A 23,791-nucleotide genomic window follows, 5' to 3' on the forward strand; every position below is an offset into this window, starting at 1 on the left:
TTTATTATGAACTGCCAAGTATGGCTTGGAGTATTCGTTCAGGACACTGATACGGGGGGAAGTAGAATTTGAGGGGGGCTAGAAGCCACACTTGGACACGCCACTTCCAAGGCAGAAACGTGTCTTCCTGGCTTTCCGTTTTCTTTACGCGGCTACCAGGAAAAGACCCCCGTTTCTTCCCCACTAGCCTCTAAAAAACGTAAAACAGGAGAGCTGATGTTCCTAACAGATGGAGACACGTTTGAGCCGGATTGGTGAACTATAAGGTGCTTCTTGCTCCCAAAGGCAATGCTGTTCTGTGCTCTGGAAATTGTTTGCATCACACTGACTCCAGAACCCCCGTGGCATTCCAGAACGTGGCCAGGATCACCCAGCTCCTCCCTCCCTCCCTCCACACACCACACCCGAGCAAGAAGGGGATGGAGGAGGCTGCATTTGCAGGCAGGAGAAGCACAGCTCAGACCAGCAGGTGAGGCACGCAGGAAGGGGGCGGTAAACTCACTGCTCCTCATGTCACCTGAGGATTAGGCACACACATGTAAAACGAATACACTATGGACTGGTGGAATTACAGAGCTGCAATGGTTGTTGATTTGCTACCAGCTCAGGTTCAAAGTGCTACACTTAGCATATAAAGCTCTTAACAACTGTGGGACCAGTTCATCTGTTGAGATTGTCTTCCTGCTGTGATTGGCAGAACTGGCACTACTTCAGATGCCGTAAAATGCCCATTCCGCATCTGTAAGAACTCGATCTTTTAGTATAGCGGCACCCGCACTTTGGAACTCCCTACCTATTGATACCAGGCAGGCGCCTTCACTGTACTTTTTTTGGCACCTGCTAAAAACTCCTGTTTAGGCAGGCCTACCCAGATATTCGGAAAAGTGATGCGAGCATTAACCTGTTTTTAATCTTCTGCTATTTTAACTTTTCCGAAGTCCTAAATTATTACTGTTAATTTTACTTCTTGGTAATTTTATTCTATCTTTCTTTTTGTAAACTACTTTAAGCCCCACCCCAAAAAAACCTGGCAGTGTATAAATACAGCTAAGAAAGAACCTGGAGAATTCTCAAAAGATCCTGCCAAGGGCATTATCAATGCTGCCCCGAGGGCCATGCCAGCACACAAAGGCCTGACCCCAAGCTGATGCCACGTGTGCATAATAATAATAATAATAATAATACTTTATTTATACCCCGCCCATCTGGCTGGGTTTCCCCAGCCACTCTGGGCGGCTTCCAGCAGAACACCAAAATACAATAACCTGTTAAACATTAAAAGCTTCCCTAAACAGGGCTGCCTTCAGATGTCTGGTAGTTGTTTTTCTCTTTGACATCTGGTGGGAGGGCATTCGACAGGGCAGGCGCCACTACCGAGAAGCCCTCTGCCTGGTTCCCTGTAACTTGGCTTCTCACAGCGAGGGAACCGCCAGAAGGCCCTCAGCGCTGGACCTCAGTGTCTGGGCAGAACGATGGGGGTGGAAGCGCTCCTTCAGGTATACTGGACTGAGGCCGTTTAGGGCTTTAAAGGTCAGCACCAAAACTTTGAATTGTGCTCGGAAACGTACTGGCAGCCACTCCCAGTCACCAGTCTAGCTGCTGCATTCTGGATTACCGTATTTTTCGCCCTATAGGACGCACCGGCCCATAGGACGCACCTAGTTTTTTTTTGGGGGGGGGGAAGAAAATTTTTTTTATTCCCCCCCCCCAGCCAAGGGAACTCCCGCAGGGCTTCCTAGGCTACGGAGATCTGCCCAAAGCGCGGGGCGCTCTGCTTCAGCGCGCCCCGCGCTCCATGCAGCAGGCTGCTATCCGCAGCCTAGGGAGCCCTGGGGGAACTCCCACGGGCTCCCCAGGCTTATGGATAGCTTCCTGAAGCCTGGAGAGCGAGAGGGGTCGGTGCGCACCGACCCCTCTCGCTCTCCAAGCTTCAGCAAAAGCCTGCATTCACCCCATAGGACGCACACACATTTCCCCTCTATTTTTGGAGGGGGAAAAGTGCGTCTTATAGGGCGAAAAATACGGTAGTTGTCGTTTCCGAGTCACCTTCAAAGGTAGCCCCACATAGAGTGCATTGCAGTAGTCCAAGCAAGAGATAACCAGAGCATGCACCACTTTGGTGAGACAGTCTGTGGGCAGGTAGGGTCCCAGCCAGCGTACCAGATGGAGCTGGTAGACAGCTGCCCTGGACACAGAATTGACCTGCGCCTCCATGGGCAGCTGTGAGTCCAGAATGCATGAAAGGCCCATGCCCTTCAGGGCTCCGGGGTTCACCTACCTCATGTCTCTGGGTGGGGTGCGGGCCCCTGGATGCGCCATGGACAAGTAATCGGAGACATCGATGGTGTCTTCCTCCAGCTCCCCTTCCTCCAGCTCCCCTTCCTCCAGCTCCCCTTCTTCCAGCTCCTCCTTCCGGATGGGTTTGGGGAGCCTGTTGTGCTCCAGGGACTGGATGGGCTCGCTAGGCTCCATCCTCCTCCAGCAGGTCGAGAGGTCAGCCAGAGACGGCCCGGACTTGGAGCGCCACCGGCTGCCCTCTGAGTACCACCGCTCATCGGGGCAGCCCAGCTGCTCAGCAAGGATGCGGTACTTTGCGGCATCAAAGAGCTCGTTTCGGGGACCCAGCAGACCCCAGCCCTGCGCAGGGAGGAAAGGAAAGGCGGTCAAGATGGCTGGAAGGGTGAAAGAAAAGGGTGTTTTAAACCACTCAGAGCTGCGTCAGAAAGAAGCCGGACTTCTTTGTTCAGCTAGCCCAGTACTGCCCCAATGACCGGCAACTGCAGGTCTTTCTCGTCACTTTTGAGCTGGTTCTTACACCTGCCAATGTCAGGGAGAGCAACGAAGGACCGAACTGGGGGTTTAGGGTTGCGTGGCCTGGATGCAGGGTCTCAGATTTCAGCAAGGACAAGGAGAAGGGGAGTAAGATGGCTGACTAGCAGAGCCTTCCGTAAACTGGCATGCTGCAGTTGTTTCAGGCTGCAATCCGCATCGGGTGCGGTCAGGACAGCCATGGGATGATTGGGCTAATGGGAGCTGCGGTCCAAAACACCTGGAAGGGACCAGGTTAAGGTGGCTGGTCTGGACCCAGAGCATGGCAGAGGGGCATTTCAGGCTCTGGAGCAGGAAGGGTGCGTGGGCAAGAGAGGAACAATGGAAAGCCAAGTTTCAAAGGCACATTGTTTTATACAGATACATGGATTCAAGATGACATCGGTAAAAACAGCAAAAGTTCAGGAGCAAACTTTTTATGCCAGTATCAGTAACTTCATTTGAAAACCACTCCCCTTTACAGAAAAGGCACATGTTTCTTGCTCACCGTGGTTTTAGCATCCCATTGCTGACATTTCCTTCTGATGCCGCAGCCTTCGCCAACCTGGTGCCAGCGATATGTTTTGGACCACAACCCCCCATCGAAAAACCCGGAAGGCACCAGGTTAGTGAAGGCTGCCATAGTGCAACAATGCACATCTGTGAGCTGGCTGTTTGGTTGTAATAATACACATTCATTCGTTCATTTAATGCACATTTTTACACGCAGACCACCAGAAGTAGGATACTGTGCAGGATTTGCAAACAGCACAGAAATTTGTAGGCGCGATGGCAGTCCATAGGACGGGGTGGGGAGAGGCAGAGGAGAAAGCTGGAGACACCTGGGATGAAAATTAATATCCTATATCCCTTTTAAATGTATTCGTGGGGACGGGGGTATTGTTTTGTTTGTTTTCGTTCTCACTTTTATAACGTATATTGAATTTTTATGTCATGAACCTCCCTGAGATCTGCAGATGAAGGGTGTAATAATAATAATAATAATAATAATAATAATAATAGAGATTTGTGCCTTTGACACGCATGACCAGCATGCAAGCTTGACTTAGTTTTTGACAGCAACTGTCACTCACTGAATGTGATTTGAAGCACTGGTGGGGAAACAAGACTTCCCTTCCGCCTTCCTCTAATGTAACTTGGGAGTGGGGTGTCAAACAGACCAGCAGCTCTTCCACTTCTGGCTTGCTGAACCCCTAAAGTTTGGGACGGCTACCATTACAGGAACGCAAATCCAAAACTGCCTACTGCACCTCACCTCTCAAAAACCCATTTAATCCTACAGCACCGCCCACTGCCTGGCTCTGGATATGGAAGGCCCAAAATGGCAGAAAAAGTTCAGGGAACCCCCTGCAGCCAGAGGGCAAGTCTTCCTAGTGGTCTTTGGAATCATACTAGGTGTCTGTGTATATATAAGGATGTTGCTGGTAAAATGAAAGCAAGAATTGGCCACAGGGTGAGGCATGAGCATGTGAGAGGATGGGACAGGGACAGGAAATGAAGGATGCCCCCCCCCCCCGACAACAAACCCCAACCCCCGGATCACCTTGAAGAGCTGGCAAGCAGCGGCTGCAGCCTGCCGCTCAGCGTCGATCTTTTTGGTCCCATAGCCTTCCACTTCCACGTTCTTTGGCCACTTGATGAGCAGCGTGACTTTCTGCAGAAGGACAAAGAAGGCAAGAGGTCAGGCATACTGCTCATATATGCCGCTTCTGAGCATCCTGTGCCTTCTTAACAGAGCACAGCAGTCAACACAGCAAGCACCAGCTCTCCTCACATGCAGCTTCACCTTAAGAGACATTTTCACCCATAATCTTATGCCCACAAGAAGCTCTCACACAAAGGAAAGCTAGGAGCTAAATGGCACCTTAAACCAAAATTATGGGTGCAATAATGGAACGTCTAGGCGCGTCTAGGCCTAGTCCTTCCGCTGCCCACCTCCCTAATATTCTTAAGAGGGTCTCTTCTCAAGTCTTTATGCGCCCCCTTGCCCAGATTATCCGGAGCTTTGGGCTGGGCTGTCACCAATATGCTGATGACACTCAGCTCTGTCTGCTGATGGATGGCCACACCGACTCGACCCCGAACACACTGACCAGATGCTTGGAAGCTGTAGCTGGATGGTTTCGTGGGAGCCGATTGAAACTAAATCCTTCGAAGACAGAGGTCCTATGGCTGGGTCGGGATGGCATGGGGATGAGGGACCAACTCCCTTCTCTTGCGGGGGCCCAATTAGTGCCATTGCCTTCCGTTAAGAGTTTGGGTGTAATCCTTGACGCCTCCCTTTCCATGGAGGCGCAAGTTACAGCAACAGCCAAGGCAACATTTTTCCACCTTCGCCGCATCTAGCAGTTGGTCCCTTACCTTTCCCGCCCCGACCTGGCCACAGTGATCCATGTGACGGTCATCTCCAGGCTTGACTACTGTAATTCGCTCTACGCGGGGCTGCCCTTGAAGTTGTCCCAGAAACTCCAGCGGGTACAGAATGCTGCAGCGAGGCTCCTCACGGGGTCTCTGCCATGGGAGCATATTCACCCAGTGCTTTTCAAGCTGCACTGGCTCCCGGTGGAGTACAGGGTCAGATTTAAGGTGCTGCTTTTGATCTTTAAAGCCCTTCACGGCCTAGGACCCCCGTACCTACAGGACCGCCTCTCCTGGTATGCCCCACGGAGAGCCTCAAGGTCCATAAATAACAACACCCTAGTGGTCCCAGGCCCTAAGGAAGTTAGATTGGCTTCAACCAGAGCCAGGGCCTTTTCAACTCTGGCTCCGGCCTGGTGGAACGCTCTGCCTCATGAGACCAGGGCCCTGCAGGATCTGATTTCTTTCCGCAGGGCCTGTAAGACAGAGTTGTTCTGCCTGGCCTTTGGCTTGGAGCCAATTTGATTCCCTCCCTCCCTCTCTTTCTTTTTTCTTTTCCTTCTCCTGCGATGAGGCTACATTTTAATATTTTAATGTTCCATTATTTTAATGTTGTATTTTATTTTTGTTTTTAAGTTGTAATCATTCATCTTGTTTTTATTATTGCTTGTAAGCCGCTCTGAGCCCGGCCATGGCTGGGGAGGGCGGGGTATAAATAAAAAATTATTATTATTATTATTATTAAGTCTTCAGAGAGTGGCTTGAAGTGGGGAGGCAGAAAAAGGTCCTCCTTTCCTTCCACTATGCAGTTTTAATCTGAAATCTTAGGCACAGTACTGCGCCCAGAACTCAGAAACTGCTCGCGCTAATGAAATTCCCTGTTGCAAAATGCGCCTAGAACAATGGGAGTTTCGAACACCGAGCAAGAACTTGCTTCTCTGCCACTTCCATCCATTGCTTTAGGTGCTGCAGACAGTTTACCTTTTTCCGTGGCCCATTGGTGTGGATATACACCAGCTTGTCTCTTGCATGGGAAATGCCAAGAGCTCTTCCAATGACGCTGTTGAGCAAATTTTTAGGCTGGGGAAATTCCTTCAGTAAATCTCTTGAATCTGAAAGAAGATTGTGGGATGGGAGAATTAACCTCCTGTCAAACTGAGAAGACTTCACAAGACAAATGAATCATGCAATGCATCTGTCATCCATGTGAGGTCAGCAATGTCCAATGTTGCAGACGGCAGATTAGGCAGACTCAGCCTTGAGGTCCGTTTACCAGGATTCAAGACACCAGGAAAAGGTGTCTTATCCTAACTCCCAGGGCTAGCTGCTCTTGGGGGCTGATTTACACAAACCACTGGTGCACAGTGAGCTTTTGATGTGTGGTGAAGGTGCATTGCATCAACTGGCCCTCTGCTTCGAGAACTCCACATGCTCAAACCACCTTGCACAAGCGTTTAGCTAGCTCAGATGTTTGAGCTGAAGACAGCAAAAACATCTTTAAAGTGTTCATACAATAAGAGTTCAATAGAAACCATATCTAGATAACAGAGATCAATCCTACACACACACACACACACACACACACACACACGCTATGGCAGCAGCTAGACTTGCCAACAAAGGAGAAGTGAAAGTGAAATTGACTCACCTCCTTGCATTGTCCTATCTAAGAGGAAAGCAAGAAGGAAAAGATCCAGAATAAAAAAAGGTTTGAGAAGGTGGAGCTTAAACAGATGGATATACCCCTATGGTACCTTCAGTGCCAACCCCATAAACTCCCAGAAAACAGAAGCTTATGGGTTTTCTTTTTAAAAATAAAATAAAATATGGTACCATGACAAAGAGCAGAGACTTCCTACTAAGAATTCCGCAATGGAGCCATTCATTTCAGGTCATTTCCCAACTTAGAAGTTCTCAATAGAACACCAATCATCAGACACAATTTAGGTTTAAATACAAGAACAACCTTCAAAATCCACAGCTGGGACCAACAAAGGTGTGGGAAGCTTCTGAGCTCTCCAGAAGCCTTCATCAGGCACAATGTTGTACAAAGCAGGTGGTGAGGGGAACAAGGATAAAAAGTACAAAAAATACATAGATTGACGGCGTAGCCAAGAGGTCAGCTTGTAGATCAGGATGGGGAATTGCATCCACCCTGCAAGGCACCCAGCAGACCATCACCTGGCAGGAGAACATGTCAGAAAAAGTGTCATGTATTGGGCTTTGAAGCCACAATTATTAGTTGCTCCCCATCTCTGAGAACTCAAAAGTCTGGCTTGTAATCAGCCTACAATCACCAGCTTGGAAAAGAGTTTACAGACTGGCCTCCATCTAATGTTAGTACAGTAGTTTTTTTTAAAAAAATGTTTCCTCCTCCCCCTAATTCCTGCTTGCTCGAAAAAAAGTTTTGGGGAACTCCAGAGCTCGCCACAATTCTGTGGCATTTTGATTGATCATAATTAATATTCTGCACCACTGTGGACTTTGGAGTTTCCCCTTATGGACCAACACAACCACAGAGATCACTACCACACACCCAACATTTTTTATATTTGAAAATGCACTTTGTGCTTTGAAGTGGTGTGCCACCGACTCATCCTTTTTATTAAGAGAAAAGGTGGGCTGGTAAAAACCTGCTAAACCAATATTTGCAAAGATTTCACACTAAACTACAGCATCAAATTTACTCAAAGCAGCAGAGTGAATTAAACAGTAGCACAGATCCCATTGCTTCAACCCTGGCCTTCTAGGAGGTTACTTGGCACTGAAAACCAATTCTGGAGCTCAGAGGCCCCAGTAAAAGACAATACCAGCTGAAAGTCTGCTCACCTTCCTGATCCTCCTCGCCTCCCTAAAGTCCAAGAATGCTTCCTGCTTATGGGATGCTCTTTTGAGCCAGACCCCCACCCAAGCAGGGGGGGGGGGCTCTAGAACAGACTGCAAGTGAAATCACCCTCTAGGGTGGGCCTAACGCCTAGGGAAACTCCTCGCTTCTTTTAGGCCAGGGGTCAGCAACCTTTTTCAGCCGTGGGCCGGACCACTGTCCCTCAAACCTTGTGGGGGGCTGGACCATATTTTGGAAAAAAAAATATGAACGAATTCCTATGCCCCACAAATACCCCCGAGATGCATTTTAAATAGGAGCACACATTCTTCGCATGTAAAAACACCAGGCAGGCCCTACAAATAACCCAGAGATGCATTTTAAATAAAAGGACACATTCTACTCATGTTGATTCCCTGACCGTCCGCGGGCCGGATCCGGCCCCCGGGCCTTAGCTTGCCTACGCATGCTTTAGGAAGCCGAAGCGAAGGCCCCTCCCCCCCCGGCACCTTAAGGTTCATTTCTCGCTTGCCGGGGGAAGGGGGGGATGCGAGCACGTGCGGCGCGTGACCTTGACCGCGTCCAGCTCCGTTAGAAGCGCGCCGCATCGCCTCCAAGTGCGGGCGCGCGGGCGAGAGAGGCGCCCTCAAAAGGCCGGGGGGGGGGGGAAGGCCAGCAGGAGCACCGGCGCGGGGGTCTCATGCCCTTCGCCCATAGCCCTCACCCCGCTTCCATGAGGCCGGGAATTGAGGGGAGAGTCTCCCTCCGCCCGCTGCCCTGCCCCACCGCCGCCACCCGGCCTAAGGCGAGCCAGCAACCGGCGCCGCCGGCTCACCTTGGCGGCCCATGTCGCCGCCGTCGGCGCCTCCGTCGTCGTCGTCCTCCGCCTGCTGCGCCTGCCCCGCGCCGGCCGCGCGCTCGCACAGGCCCCTCCGCAACGAGCGACGCAGCGTGGGCTGCGCTCGCCACAGCGGCCCGGCGGCGCCGTCGAGCAGCATCTGCAGGAGCCGGCTGGACGCCGCCATCTTGGAAGGAGGCAGGCTCGCACGCCGGCCGCGACGCAGGAGCGGGGCGCACGCGCACAAAGCCCAGAGGGGCGCCTCCGCCTTCCGCGGCGCGCCCCCTGCAGGGCGCCGGGGTGAAGCGCAGGGAGGCCACAAAGGCAGGCAGGCAGGCAGGCAGGCGGGCGGACTCAACCCAGCAGCAGGACCCCAGCCCCGACCCTCCTCTCCGGAGCCAGGGGAAAAGTGCTTGCTGCCCCCTCGGATTTAGGCAAAGAGCCGAGGAGCGGCTTTGGTGGGCCCACCCCTCTCTCCCGGCTTATTTGTGGGTGTCCTCATCATAGTAAAGGGACCCCTGACCATTAGGTCCAGTCGTGGCCGACTCTGGGGTTGCGGCGCTCATCTCGCTTTCTTGGCGGAGGGAGCCGGCGTACAGCTTCCAGGTCATGTGGCCAGCATGACTAAGCCGCTTCTGGCAAACCAGAGCAGCGCACGGAAACGCCGTTTACCTTCCCGCCGGAGCAGTACCTATTTATCTACTTGCACTTTGTGCTTTCAAACTGCTAGGTTGGCAGGAGCAGGGACCGAGCAACGGGAGCTCGCCCTGTTGCGGGGATTCGAACCGCCGACCTTCTGATCGGCAAGCCCTAGGCTCTGTGGTTTAACCCACAGCGCCAGCCGCATCCCTGTCCTCATCATAATGGGCTGCAATACCTGCAGCCTAAAAGGTGAAGCCCCTTAATTTTCCAGTCCTGTAGGATCTTAAAACACCCGTTATGTTATTGAAATGACAACGTAAGTGTTGCTCCGAAGGGAACTGGAAGCCTCGTGGCTTTCTTTCGAAAACTGCACAGATCACAACCACTTTAGATAGCCAGGGCTTTCAAAAAGACAAAAGAAACAAAGGTTGTCAAGAGAGGCCAGCAGAGGTACAAGAATTCAGATGGCTGCCGCTCTGCTGGCATGGTTGGGTCCACACTAACAGCCTGAATGTGGGTCAACAGTTCTGTGAACAAATGGCCTCTGCCAAAGTCTGCCTGTTTTCTTGATGTATTGTCTGTCCGCAGTGCTGCTGCCTTGTAAGCAAGGCAGCACGGAGCAAATGATGCTGGGGCTTGCAAAACAGCCCAGGAAAACTCAGAATGCTACAGCTTTGCTTCAAGAAGCAAGGTGGTACTGATCCAGTGGGAATTGTCCTTGGTCCAGAATGCTTCGTTGCTACAGCAAAAGTTCATAGGATTGGCTCATAAGATAAAAAACTTGTTTAAAATAAAGAGCCAGTGCTTTGCAAAAAAAATTATAAACATGGGCACACAAGAAGCTCTTCCAAGCAGGGAGACATGTGGCCCAGTTGAACTTACCTGCTGTGTGCCTATTAAACCCGTAATGAAGACAACCCCCCCCCCCCATAAGGAAGTTAGCTTGAACAATGTGTCTTATGACACACAGTAACTCCTGTCATATCCAAAGGTAATTTTAAAACATGTAAGAATGGAGGCTTCTCAACCTTAACATGGCCTCAATGCTCTGTTCTGCTCTTTGTCAAGCTAATGACTAAGTTCGTATAATAAGGTCAACATATGGAAATCAAGTCCCACCCCAGTGCAAGAAGCCTGCAGACAGAGTGAAGCAGATAATTGTGCCCACTGACACTGGGCAAGGATTGGAGGGCAGGGTCATGACCACTCTCTTGCCCTGGTGGGTGCAAGGCTATGCTGAAGTCCGTGCCACTGTAGTCACACAAGCTGAAGTAAGGTTATCACATCAAAGTGCACAGCACAAGACCACAAGGCTATGTGTAACACACATGAAGGGAGAACCAACACAGAGTTTTGTTGAAATACACAAGTGGGAGTCTGGAAAAGTAGCATGGGGGAACAGTCACAAGGAATTCCAGTGCTTTAGGGTAGTCACAAGGTGGCTTGTTATGCAGCCAGACACCTTTCTCCTTACTGCACAGGAATGGAAAGGAGGGGACATACCTAGGGATTACCTAGGGAGGGGGCACTAGGAAGCGAGGGGTGTCAGTGACAATCAGACATTGAAAAGCTGGTATCACTGGATCAAGCGCATCAATTTTGTTAAATTAATTAAATAGCTTTAATTGGATTTCAAATAAATGTGGTTGGGGGAGCAGGTTAACGCTGCCAGTAGGGGCATCTTACCCACAGAGGCTAGTGGCGCGGGGCGCCATGGCACCAAGTTCTGGAGGGTGCCAGGGAAGAGGTGGAGGCCTCCAGGCATCAGCTCGCCACCCTCGCCCGCCATGCCACGCCCAAGCAGCACCGTGCCTGGAGCCTCTGTCTACCATGGCCACCACATCACAAGTGTCCAGCGGAGCTGGGAGGCGCCGTGTCCAGCCTCCGCCTCTTCCCCACCCTCCAGCCACTGCCCGCCTCCCCCAGCCCCGTCCTCCCTAATAAAAGGTTGACAACTCTGGGAAACGGGGGGGGGGGGGCAGAAGGAGCTTTGCACCACAGCGCCGGATATAGTTAAGATAGCTGCCAGGAGTGTGATCGCTGGCCTTGGCCAACCAGGTTTGTACAAAACATCTGGTAGACAACTGCCATTGGCCCCAGTCAGCAAGGCCATACAATGACGGGGCTGATGCAAAACGTCTGGTAGGCACCAGGTTGGCAAATGCTGGCAGAAGTGCTGCTGCTGCATGAAAACCAATGCTTCCCTTGTGCAGCTGCAAGGGGCGTCGTCCAGTTCCGCCACTGCTGGGTGGACTAGCTGTGCAGATGAAACGGCACCTGTAGGGGATGTTTGGTGGTTTTTGTGTTTCTGCTCTCATTACTGTTTTCAGGTGACATGGACAGTTTATACCTTAGTGCTCCTAGTAACAAATGAAAGAGGAACTTTTCTGCTTACCGCAGACACCATAAAAAGGTACTTTGGTGGCAGCGGCAACCACACACACTAGCAAATGAATCCCTTTCTCCCAGCCTAACAACTGAAGGAAAGGCTAATGGGCAGGAGTGAGAGAGCTTTCCAAAGCAGGTGGTTGCTAGGGGCAGGAGAAGAGATGGTGGGTCTATCCCTGAGGGATTACGTAAGGAGGGCAACTGCGTCTGTGGAAGGAGACAGAGCAAAGAGTGAGGCTAAAGAAATATGGCATATGCGGGAGAGAAGTGGGAGGGAGCAGGCCGTGGACATGGAATGGATCAGCTGTCAGGGTTGGAAGGGTGGACCAATAGGATTCCCCCCTCTCCACAGTATTTCTAGAGAAAGGAACCAGGTATGTAAAACACAGCAGTGAAAAGAATAGCAGCTGCAACCCCATCTTTGACGGGAAGAGGAGAGAGCTAGAGCACAGTAACAGAGAGCTGAAGGAGAAAGGTGAGATGATGGACAACCATCTACACGAGTCTGGCTAGTGGTTTGTCACGGACAGCTATACAAAAGCTTGCAGCTCTGAGCACGCAACGTGTAGGAAAGATGCCAAAAGTCAACCGTCTCCTTATTTGAAGTCACAAAACTTTTTATTAAGCAACATAAAAGCATTTAACAGCATTTAATTTCTACATTTTGTCCTGCAGCTCGCCAGGTCAGGCTAAAGGCATAACTTGCCACTCTTGTCTCAAAGGAACCAGCCATGGTTGAGTCTTTCTGATGCAGACAGGAAGGTAATTTTGCTGTGTTCCTCTCCCATCACAGGACCACCATGGAGTCCATGACAAACCACTAGCCTTGTTCTGAGGACTCCTGCCCTGCTTGGGGTCTCTTTTTCAAGTTCTGCAGTTGATTCGGCCACTGCCAATGTCATCATCGTGCCAACTCACCTGACAAGTGAGCCAAGTGTGCGTTTAGGAAAAGAATCCTTGAATGCATTGCTCTTGGTGATGAAAATTTGCAGGGTCTTTATGCCAAAGGGCTGCAAAGGTGATAATAGTACTTCACCGGGCGGAACACAGTAATCATCTCTCTTTCAGCCAATCCCAGGAATTCATTATTCCTGCATGAGCACCTCGTTTTAAAATCAACGGCCAGGAGCTCAGAAAGAACAACAAGGATGGCGGATGGCTGGAGCAACTAACGTGGAAAACTAGTAATGAGCTAAATGGAGAGTTTGGTTAGGGAAAAGAGGAAAGAGACAACATGATAGAAGATGAGAACATGTTGTACAGATGTTGTCAACACCAAGGACAGCAGTCTCACTAAGGTGGTGCAAAGCAGCACAACTAAGAAAAAGGGATATATGAGGTTTAAAAAGGGGGAACGTTCCTATTTCAAATTGGATTGGGGGTGGGGAACACCAAAGCCTAATCTAATGTGGATAACCAACGGAAAGGCTAGAATGGACAGAAAACTGGGTTTGCAGGGTATGTGAGATCTATATACGGTAAACCATGACAGTTGAATGCCACCCGCATCATTGCAGAGAGGGAAAGGGTCACTATCGAAATAGCTACTGGAGATCTGCAAAGATGTGAATCGTTGAATGTTTGTCATTATTAGCTAGAGGCCAATTACATGCTCATGGGCAGCTTCAGTAACAAATGTTTTGGTTGTGCCTGGTTGAAATGAGCCTTGATGTAACATCTGCAAAACGCACCTGGGATCATGGACCAATTCATAGCCAAAGGCATGAGATGATTTTCAGCTCAACAATGACCCACAACTTCTTTCTCATTTTCTAGGTAGTACATCTGAATACGTCCTAGCCAATGCTGTAAGCCAAAGATGAGGAACCTAAAGCTCTTCAGATGTTGCTGGATTCAGACTCCCACCATCGCTGACCATTGGCCATGCTGGCTTCTGGAAGTTGTAGTTCAACAATAGCTGGAGAGCACCAGACTCCCCATCCCTGTCAGAAGCTCAGCATGAGGACCTGAAGCCAGTGTGAATAGAAAGTGACTGGAAATTTCATTCACTGCCACAGGGGGAAAGCTCAAGTCTCACAAAGGTCTGGTGTGACTGAGAAGAGAACCAGTTCTAGAGCTTTTCCCCCTAGTCATCAAAAATAGTGATTCCTCCATGACCCACCCCATTCCGGCCAGCTACCTTCTTACCTCTTCTACATGAATTCAGGGAGAACATCGCTGGCAGAGCAAAATGGTCCAGTTCCTGGAAAAACAAGAGGGAGAAGAGATAGGAGATGAAATGTATCAAGGAGAGCCTAACCAATTTTAAGCAAAATAAAAAAATTCCTTCCAGTAGCACCTTAGAGATCAACTAAGTACAGTGGTACCTCGGGTTACATATGCTTCAGGTTACATACACTTCAGGTTACAGACTCTGCTAACCCAGAAATAATACCTTGGGTTAAGAACTTTGCTTCAGGATGAGAACAGAAATTGTACTCCGGCAGCGCAGCAGCAGTGGGAGGCCCCATTAGCTAAAGTGGTGCTTCAGGTTAAGAACAGTTTCAGGACCTCAGGAACGAATTAAGCACTTAACCTGAGGTACCACTGTATCTGATGAAGTGTGCATGCATACAAAAGCTCATACCAATAACAAACTTAGTTGGTATTTTGTTTCGACTGCAGCAGACCAACACGACTAACTACCTGTAAATAAAATTTTAAGCAACCGTCCAACCAGAACTTGTATGTAAATATTGTGTTTCTGAGAGAGATAGGAAGCCAAATGCCTCATGATCACGTGTAGTCAGGCTTATTGGCTGGGGTTTGTCAGCTTCCTTTCAACCAACTTTTGGGAGGAGGTTTTTCTATGAAACCAGTCTTTTAAAAATCGCAGGATCCCAAGGACGCCATCATCTCAGCACATACATCTCAATTCCTAGTGGACTTCCCTCTCCTCATTACAGAGATCCTTTAAAGAGGGAGGTGATGGGGATTGATGCTGGGATCTTTTTTGTCCAACTACTCAGCCATGCCCCATCCCAAGTGCAAAGCTCCACATTAAAAAAACACACAAATGTTTAACTTGGTGACACATTTCCCTTTTAGAACTTTAACTAGAAGCAGCAGTGCGTATTTGTGTTTGGTAACCCCATCCCCCATTTGTACCCATGAAAATCCCTCCCAAGTTCCTAGTTGGTGCTAAAGAAAACATTGGGGGAAAGAGCAGTAAGGAAAGTGTTAAACCCACCTCCCCACTTTGCTGTGGTTCTGACTCCATCCCAGCTGCTATTTATAGTTTGAAAAGCCAAGCAGCACAGTTTGGTCCTAACCAGTAGTGCTGATTATCAGGATGAAAGAAGATTCAGTATAACCAAAGGGATTGAAAAATCCTCATGATATTCCCAAGAGACATTCTTAATTATTCAAAGAGTTTATGAGCTGCAAGGATCGCAACTGACCTGAAAAAAGCCAGGCTGCCCTGACTGCACCTCTACTTTTAACTGCAGCTTTACTTTTAGGAAACCAGCAGATAAAGCCTTTTAAGACATACCAAGACATACCACCTGAAAACAGGGGGGGTTGCCAGCATGGTGCCCCCCAGACGTTTGCTGGACTACAACTCCCATCATTCCTCACCACTAGCCATGCTGTCTGGGGCTGATGAGAGTTGGAGTCCCTGTGTTAATATCTTCGTCATCAACTCACTATTAAAGGCCCAGAGCAGAGGCTGATAAAGAAGCCAGCATCCCTACTGGCTGTTCTCCGTAACCAAAGACAGGCATGGCAATTTGGGACTTTGGTTGGGAGGATCAGAAGGACATGGGCAAGTTTGGGCAACATTTAGTCCATTCAGTTTTTTCTCATAGTGCCCAAGGAAGGCTGACTGCATGGAGGTCCACTGAGAGTTCCCACATACAACAGTCAAATAAAAGATATGTTTTCCAGGATCATCACAGGATCAGTGGAGGCAAAGGATGTACCAGTCCCAGTGACATTTAAGAGTTTTGGCAGGTGAGAGTTGCCATGCAGGCATAAAAAACCTCTACCCACTGAAATGCCCTCTTATATGTCACCCTTTTGTCATTGCAAACCCATCCAAGAGCCAATGCAGAATCAAACCCACACATTCCCAGGACATGCTGGGCACTTAAAAACAACTGTTGTTCAAGAGCCATGCAGTGAAGAACATTGTGCCAGCTGTCTCACAGTTTCCCCATCATAGCTACTCCAAGTTTAGTATGTGATTACTACATATTTTTTTTTTATACATAGAAAGTGAACACCCCCAAAAAGGCATAAAACAGAGACTAGGGCTAATAACTGTGGATTGAGACTGGGACTGATGGTGGTGTCCAAGTTCAAATCCTTGCTAAACCTAGAGCATGGTGGAGATTTGGGCAAGTCACTACACATCTCAGCCTAGCCTACTTCAAAGTTATTCTGAAGACACTTGTTTAGGCTGGGATGTTTGGCACACAATGCCAGAGTTAGGTTTTCTCCATTGATTCAATCAATCAAGAAGCGAGCTCTGCCAATGAATATTCTTTACAGCTATTAATCCCAGTCTGCCTCTCCCAGTCCATGTCCCATTCATTCTTAGTCCGTTTGTTACAACAGAAGAAGTGTAGGCTAGCTAATGCTGCCAACCTGAACTTGCCTGCAACTGATGTTCCAAGAACAAGAACTGCTTCTCAGCTCCCTTTGCCAACCTGGTGCCCTCCAGACGTTCTGGACTACAACTCCCGTCAGCACCAGCCAGCCATCAAAACCAACTTGACCCTTGCAAGCTTTTATTCCAGCGTTAAAATAAGGCTGGAACCCCAGGAATCTAATTTCATCCCAATTCCATGCAACCTCACTCCCATCCTCTTCCCCTATAATGACGCCTACTTGTGATCTGATGCCCTACCTCCTGTTACCCATCTACCTGTTCCTCTTACACCCAGAGGAATTGTGTCTACAAACAACACTGAGACTCATGAGCATCCGGACGCACCTGACTGGGTACTGCCTTAAGCAGAATTCTGCTCCAGAAGGCAGTACCCGGTATCCAGAAAATCTTACGCTCCCAACAACCCACTGAAATCCACGCAGCTGCCAAACTACCTTTTGCCAAACTACCACCCTCCCTGCCACCAGAACCATGGCTTTCCCCACCTCTGATGCTGTTAAATCAGATCTGAAGACATCCCTTTGTCACCCTCAGCATCAGGACCACCAACCCTACTCTCACTCTTTCGGTTCTGCACAGCTTTCCAACATCACCTCGCCTCCATCACTAGCCAAGCCGCTGTCTCCAGACCCTGGGTCCAATTCTTAGGATTACCTCCATCGTCATGCCAAACTCGCCAACATCCCTTCGCCAGACACACCTACAGCGCTCCCATCCCTAGGGCCCCTCTCCCCAGACCAAGCCCCCCAGACCTCCTCTGATCCATCCGGAGCCTGGCCACCTCTCCCAAGCGTGGCATCCCAGACCAGGAGGACCCTGAGGAGCGGGGTCCGGCCACGAAGCTCCCTGAGGGCTAAGCGGCTGCCTCTCCGCCTGGCCTACCTCACGGGGTTGTCGTTGCGAGGAGGAAAAACGGAGAAAGCGCCACCTTGCAAGCAAACGTCAAGGCGTCCCATTGCAGGACCAAACACCTGTCACTGCCCCCCCCCCAAAAAAACCATCCTTCGTGCGGATTCTCTTTCTCTCACCCCCCCCCAAAAGAAGCACCTCTACTCCACGCCCACCCCGCCCTTCACCGCCAAGACCTCGGTCCCCCTCGCCGCCCCCACGGCCTGCTCCCCCCCCCGCCCCATCCAACCCCTCCCCCCTAATTCGCCCCCCTCACAGCCCCCCTCTCCTCTGCGCATCCCCCTCCTCCCATTTATCTCCCCCCCCGCCTCGAAGCGCCTCACGGCAGCTGCGTCCGCCTCTCCCTCCCTCCCTCCCTGACGAGCGGCGGCGGCGGCGGCCGCTCCTTTCCTTCCCTCTTCGCCGCCGCCGCCTATTCTCCTTCTTTCTCCCTCCTCCCTCACGGGCCACCGACCTCCTTCGCGCCGCTGCTCTTCGCCGCTCTGGCCGAGGGGCGGGCGAGGAGGAGGAGGAGGAGGAGGAGGAGCGCGAGGCCGCGGCGGCTGCGCGGAACGGGCGGGCGGGCGAGCGGGAGCGGGCGAAGGCGGCGAGAGGCGGTGGGTGGGTGGGTCGCTGGTTTCCCTGACTGGCCGGCCGGCTCGCTCTTTTCCCTCTCAGGGCGCCGGGACTACGGCTCCCGGCAGCCCCCGCGCGCCGCCGCCGATACGGCTTCCGGTCCCTGAGCGGAAGCGGAGGAGGAAGGAAGGAAGGAAGCGCAGCCGGGGCTTTCGGCGGGGAGGGGCGAGAGGAGGGCGCTCGCGGCTCTCCAAGGCAACGGAGCACGCCAATGGGAGGCGGCGGGGGGCGGGGCTTGGAGGGGAAAGGCGGAAGGTGACGGGCAGGCCCGGAGAGAGAGGAGGAGGAGGAGGAGGAGGAGAAGAAGAAGAAGGAGGAGGCCGGTGCCGCCTCCGGGCCTCTGCCGGTGAGTGAGTGAGTGAGGCGCCCCTTCTCCTTCCCCCGGGACTCGCCTCCCCTCAGTCCCTCCGCCCTATCACCTCTCTCTCTCCCCCCCCCCCGCCTACAACTGTCTGGGCTTCACCTGACGGGCTGCCGCCTGCTTCTCTTTTCCCCTTTCTTTTCCCTGCTCCTTTATTTATTTAATTATTTCGCTTTATATTCTACCCCCCTTCCCCAAGGAGCGGGAGGCGGCGTGCGTGGGTTTGCCCCCCTCTCCCACCTCTTTTTTTTAAAAAAAGTAATAATAACAACAACAACAACAGTAATAATAATAATAATAATAATAATAATAATAATAATTTATTATTTATAGCCCCCAACTGGCTGGGCTTCCCCAGCCACTCTGGGCGGCTTCCAAAAAATATCAAAATACTGTAATACAGCAAACATTAAAAGCTTCCCTAAACAGGGCTGCCTTCTAAAAGTCTGGTAGTAATAAAATAAAATAAAAGTCTGGTAGTAATAGCCCCCACAACAACAGCAACAACCACCCTGTGAGGTAGGCTGAGGCGGAGAGAAGGTCGCACGTAAGGGCTGAGTGGGGTGTTGAAGGTCCCTCAGCAGTGGCAGGCAGAAATTTAGCAGGTCGATCGGCTCTGTTTTCGTATTTTAACTTTTTTTACGTTTCAAAATAAAGCTGCAAACCCCCCCCCCCGTTTTTATTGTTTTATGTCTGCATAAACCACTTTGAGCTGTAGTAATTTTTTTATACAATCAAGTGGCATATGAATTGTATCAAACAAACGAACAAATTCCCCTTATTGGCATGAAGATAAGCAGTAACGTTTAACGCTCCAACATTGTTACAGCCAGTTCAGGTGTATGTTGGAAGGTTCAGGAAACATAAAAGGAAGTACTGTACATGGTGCTGAGTTAAACTCTGGAACTCACTCGTGTTGAAATGTTTGCTGTGCATCCTTCTTTCTTTGAGCTCAGGATTTTCCATGGCTTTAATTAAATTATGGTCCTTACAAGTTTCTTTTTATATTTATTGGTCCTGAGAAAAATTATGCTTCTGTGCATTTCTTTCAAACCCTGGAATCACTTTCCCCCCAGATTATACAGGGATGCACCTGAAGTTGGAGGAGCTTGTTTTGATGGCCTCATCCTGGCTTGCAGTGCAGTGCCGCAATTCTTCCAGACCTTCAGAAATGGACGGGTCAGAAAGGGGAGTAACATGACGGTAAGAATCCTTAAGAATATTAAGCCTCTCACAGGAATGCCTTCTACGTCACACGCTACGGTTTATTTCTATAGAACTTTTGGCCCAAAGCCCCCCAATGAGGTGAACAACATTGTACAGTGGTACCTTGGTTTACGAACTTAATCCGTTTCAGCAGTCCATTCTTAAACCAAAGCGTTCTTAAACCAAGGCGTGCTTTCCTATACCAGCGGCGGACTCAATTTACAAATGGAACACACTCGACAGGAAGCGGAACATGTTCTGCTTCCAAGGCAAAGTTCACAAACACCTACTTCCAGTTTTGCAGTTTCCAGTTTTAATCCAAGTTGTTCAAAAACTAAACTGTTCTTAAACCAAGGTACAACTGTAATACAAAGCAAAGTTAAAATAAAAATACAAGAAACATGGCAAATCAATACTATAAAGTGACACAATCACTAAATACCCATCAGCCACATCATGAGCTGCATTCATGCCTTTTCTGTGGACACAGCTTCCCAGCATTCCCCTTCTCACTTAGAAGCCACCTTAATTCGCATTTCCACCCTCACCCTGGCCAAGTTCTAATATGTCAACTATTACCAAAGCCTATCCTCAATCAGTTGCCCACGGGAAGTGCCCTCCCTCTTGTCACATCCCAAAGGAGAGACCCAAAGGCAGGATACCCTTTTCCTTCACTCCCTTTGGAGCTACCCATCCATTATAGGTAAAGGTAAAGGGACCCCTGACCATTAGGTCCAGTCGTGGCCGACTCTGGGGTTGCGGCACTCATCTCACTTTACTGGCCAAGGGAGCTGGCGTACAGGGTCATCTGGCCAGCATGACTAAGCCACTTCTGGCAAACTAGAGCAGTGCACGGAAACGCCGTTTACCTTCCCGCCGGATTGGTACCTATTTATTTACTTGCACTTTGATGTGCTTTCGAACTGCTAGGTTGGCAGGAGCAGGGACTGAGCAACGGGAGCTCACCCCGTCACGGGGATTCAAACCGCTGACCTTCTGATCGGCAAGTCCTAGGCTCTGTGGTTTAACTCACAGCGCCACCCGTGTCCCGCCCATCCATTATAAATCATACCAAAATAATGTATTCGAGCTGCAACGTATGTCCAGAATGAACAGACAGACACTGCAAAGGAGTAGTAGAGAGCTAAATCTACTGCCCCATGGTGGTTCTTCACTTTATCTTTTTATTACTGCTGCTTCTGTTTTCAATCATACAGCAGTTTCTGAGTGTTAGTGCTGTACTGGAGCAGGAAGAGGCATAGTTCCTGCTGGGAGTGAACTGTACAGGCAGGGCAAAATTACTCAGCTGCCTTCCCAATGCTGAGCATCACTTTCAGTGATTGAGAAGCCCAGGAAGCTCAGTGTGGGGTGAGTGTGGTGGTGGCGGCGCAGGCCAATCTGATGCGCCTGCCATTGCTGAGCTCTCCTCCGCACCTCTCAGGAACTTGCTGCAATGCCCGTAGGCAGCTGAGTAATTTTGCCCGCTACCAGACCCTGCCCAGAGGTCTCCCTAACGGTCTTGGCATGTATTCGTACAGCCCACCACTATGCATGTTTACTCAGAAATCCAAGTTCAAGGGAAGTTAGTGCCAAGTAAGCAGGTTTCAGAGTTTGGGCAGATTCATATGGGAGGATGCAGTTCTTCAGATAGCCTGGGATGAGCAGATTGGAGCTTTAGGTTGTAGACATCGTAATGGCCAAGACTCTGCTGCAATTTGAACACCTCTTCTGTGAGTGTTTTGTTGTGGATTCCAGTTCCTGCTTACTGTATATCTGTTACAATGAGGGATGTGTGAAGAGGAGTGTGGCAAAACAGCAAGACTTGGTTAAATAAGAAACATGCAAACTCCACTCAGTGCTAATGAACATTCTTCATTTTTAATTTCATCTGCATTGAGTGAAGTTTGCAGGAATCTTAATTTGAAACAGGTTCTCTTATTTTAAAAAGATACAGCAACCAAACAAACTAAAATACAATCTAAAATTAACAATAATGGGAACAAAACAATAATGGGAACAAAATTATATACGCCAGCAAACTGCAGCAACATAGTAACATATTGTTTTGGTGCCTCCACCAGAAATGCCTGCCAGAATATAACTTGCAATAATATACTTAAAAGTGAGGAAAGAAGGGCCGGATGAAGCACTCTTGGGAGCCACATTCTTATTTTTCTGCCACATTTCAGCATTTTTGAAAAGTGATGCATACTATTACAATCTAAATGAGTGCAGGCAATGTACCATGCTTATTATATACTTCGTGCTGAGTATTAGTTGCTGCTTTGCTGTGCATAGTTAATACATGCTAATCGGTAGCATTTAAATTGTTTTCGGAATTTGTAGAAATGGGACTTACCTTGTATCTTAATCTTGTACCTTTCCCTTGCTGTTCCTCTCCATTCTGTTCTCACAACAACGCTCCCGAGAAAGGTTAGGCTGAGACACGGTGAGGGGTCCAAGCTCATTCAATGAGCTTCAAAGCTGCGGATGGATTTGAACCCTGGTCTTCAAGGGCCTAGACTACCACACCGCCCACTGTGCCACAGGAGCTCTTAGTACTTGGAAAACCTTTGAATTTTGTAGTATATTAAAGGCTAAGGCTGCAGTTCTAACCACTTTTTGCAGGGAGTAAGATTCACGGAATTCAACTGAACTTTCCTCCAGGTAACAGTGCTTAAGATCACATTGTGATGTTTTTATTTTTTATGAGCACGAGGTTTGCATATTGCCCTTCATACAGATATATACTATGGCAGTGATTCCAAAACTCTCTGAGTTCAATTTGGTTAGTATGTGTGTATAAAAGGAGCCTCTGACAAATGTGGTTTGTCATGAATATAGACAAGCACTTGGCTTGAGTATGTATATGAAAAATTGTATACTATATTCTTTAACTTCTAACCTTGCTTCTTTTCCCCTCCTGGAAATATGAGAGTTGTTTCAGCTTGTCCCTGTAATCTGAGAGATGAGGATAGGGTACCTGCCATTAACCGCATTTGCTGTTAACATTAGTGTAAAGATTGAGAAAGAAAAGCCTTTGAATGCTGTGGTCAGCAGTTGGCAGCTTCTTGGGTCTGTGTAACACCTTGCCATTTAAAAAGCAGTAGAAGGTTGTCCAGGCACTGGGGCTTTTTGAAAAAGGGGCAAGATGCCCACAAGTAAAGCAAGTATTCAGGGGTAGAATTAATGTATTTTCAGGAATAACTCTCCCCATTCTACTGTGTATTCTGTAAAAACGATAGCTTGCTTAAAGCTTGAATGTTTGGGTTGGTTTCCAGGCTTTGATATGCCTGTCCTCTTTATGCTGGGATAGCCCAGTCTGCAGCGCCTGAGACTCATTTTCTGGGTTTTGGGTTGAAGCCCCGCCTTGGGCAAAAGATTTCTGCATTGCAGGCGGTTGGGTTACATTACCATAGTGGATAATGTATGAATTCTGTGATTCTAGTATGTCTTGTTTGATTGGTTAAAATATTGATAAGGTCCCCCTTTGAGCTGCAGAGCCATTTTTCATTTTACTGGCAGATGCGTAATAGTCAGAAATTCAGGAGGAAATGCTTCTGGGTTAAGGCTCCACCTGCTGAATCCCTGCCTTGTTGTGCAGATCTGGGAGACGCTGGAGCTGCGTGTTTTGTTAAGCTGCGGTTTGAAATCAGGCGCGCCTGGAACTGGAAAACATGCTCGTGAGAATGCAGCCCAGGACGCGTAGTAACAGCGTTGACGGCTCCTGCGTTGATTTGTAATTGTGGCGGCTACTGCGCAGGCGCCCGCGGGAAACGCTTGGGTTAAGGCTGGGCGCGCATGGCCACGGTTGTGCGCATGCGTCTCCCCCGAGCTTCCCTCCCACCTCCTGCTGCCTCGGAAGAGCGAATATGGGAGGGTCGCGCGTTGGCGCATGAGCAGCAGCGACGCCCAGTGCTCACGTGGTAACAAGATGGCGAGTAGTTGGGGGGGGAAAGAGGCTGCGGGGCGCAGGCGCAGAGGGCGGCGACCGCCCTCTATCGGCTGCGGCGGCCGCGCTCTGTCAGCAACTCGAGGTTTTCGCCGAGTGTTTGGCGCGCGCGCGCGCTCGAGAGAGAGAGGAGAGAGGCTTGCTGCGACGGCCCGCTCCTACGCGCATGCGTGCGCCGCGGCTGAGGCGCGGGCTGGGAGGGAAATATCTGGGCCGGGCGCGCGCGCGCCGTCTCGGGCGAGCTCGTATTGTCC

At 49.8% G+C, this 23,791-nt stretch overlaps 1 protein-coding gene and 1 long non-coding RNA gene across 6 annotated transcripts in view; one reads left to right on the top strand and one right to left on the bottom strand.

Annotated features, from left to right (window-relative positions):
- Positions 1–17,918, bottom strand: part of DHX30 (DExH-box helicase 30) — a 30,525-nt gene extending 12,607 nt beyond the window's left edge. For 2 of the 5 annotated variants that reach the window (XM_080973995.1, XM_080973994.1), the window contains exons 1-5: positions 8,847–9,048; positions 6,836–6,853; positions 6,169–6,299; positions 4,373–4,483; positions 2,279–2,637 (exon numbers count right to left, since the gene is read on the bottom strand). In XM_080973995.1, coding sequence (XP_080830121.1) covers positions 2,279–2,637; positions 4,373–4,483; positions 6,169–6,299; positions 6,836–6,853; positions 8,847–9,036 — 809 coding nt within the window. In that variant the 5' untranslated portion in view covers positions 9,037–9,048. Of the gene's footprint in view, positions 1–2,278; positions 2,638–4,372; positions 4,484–6,168; positions 6,300–6,835; positions 6,854–8,846; positions 9,049–14,027; positions 14,083–17,857 lie in introns of those variants that run through there. The other 3 variants (XM_080973998.1, XM_080973997.1, XM_080973996.1) reach the window with 3 other exon arrangements.
- On the top strand, positions 90–14,174 carry LOC308459167. The gene is made up of 2 exons (XR_013977833.1): positions 90–469; positions 13,656–14,174. It is a non-coding gene; the product is annotated as an uncharacterized lncRNA (long non-coding RNA).
- Positions 17,919–23,791: the final 5,873 nt, after the last annotated feature.

Source organism: Podarcis pityusensis (assembly GCF_964106645.2).
Source record: "Podarcis pityusensis genome assembly, chromosome: 12".
Lineage (NCBI taxonomy): Eukaryota > Metazoa > Chordata > Lepidosauria > Squamata > Lacertidae > Podarcis > Podarcis pityusensis.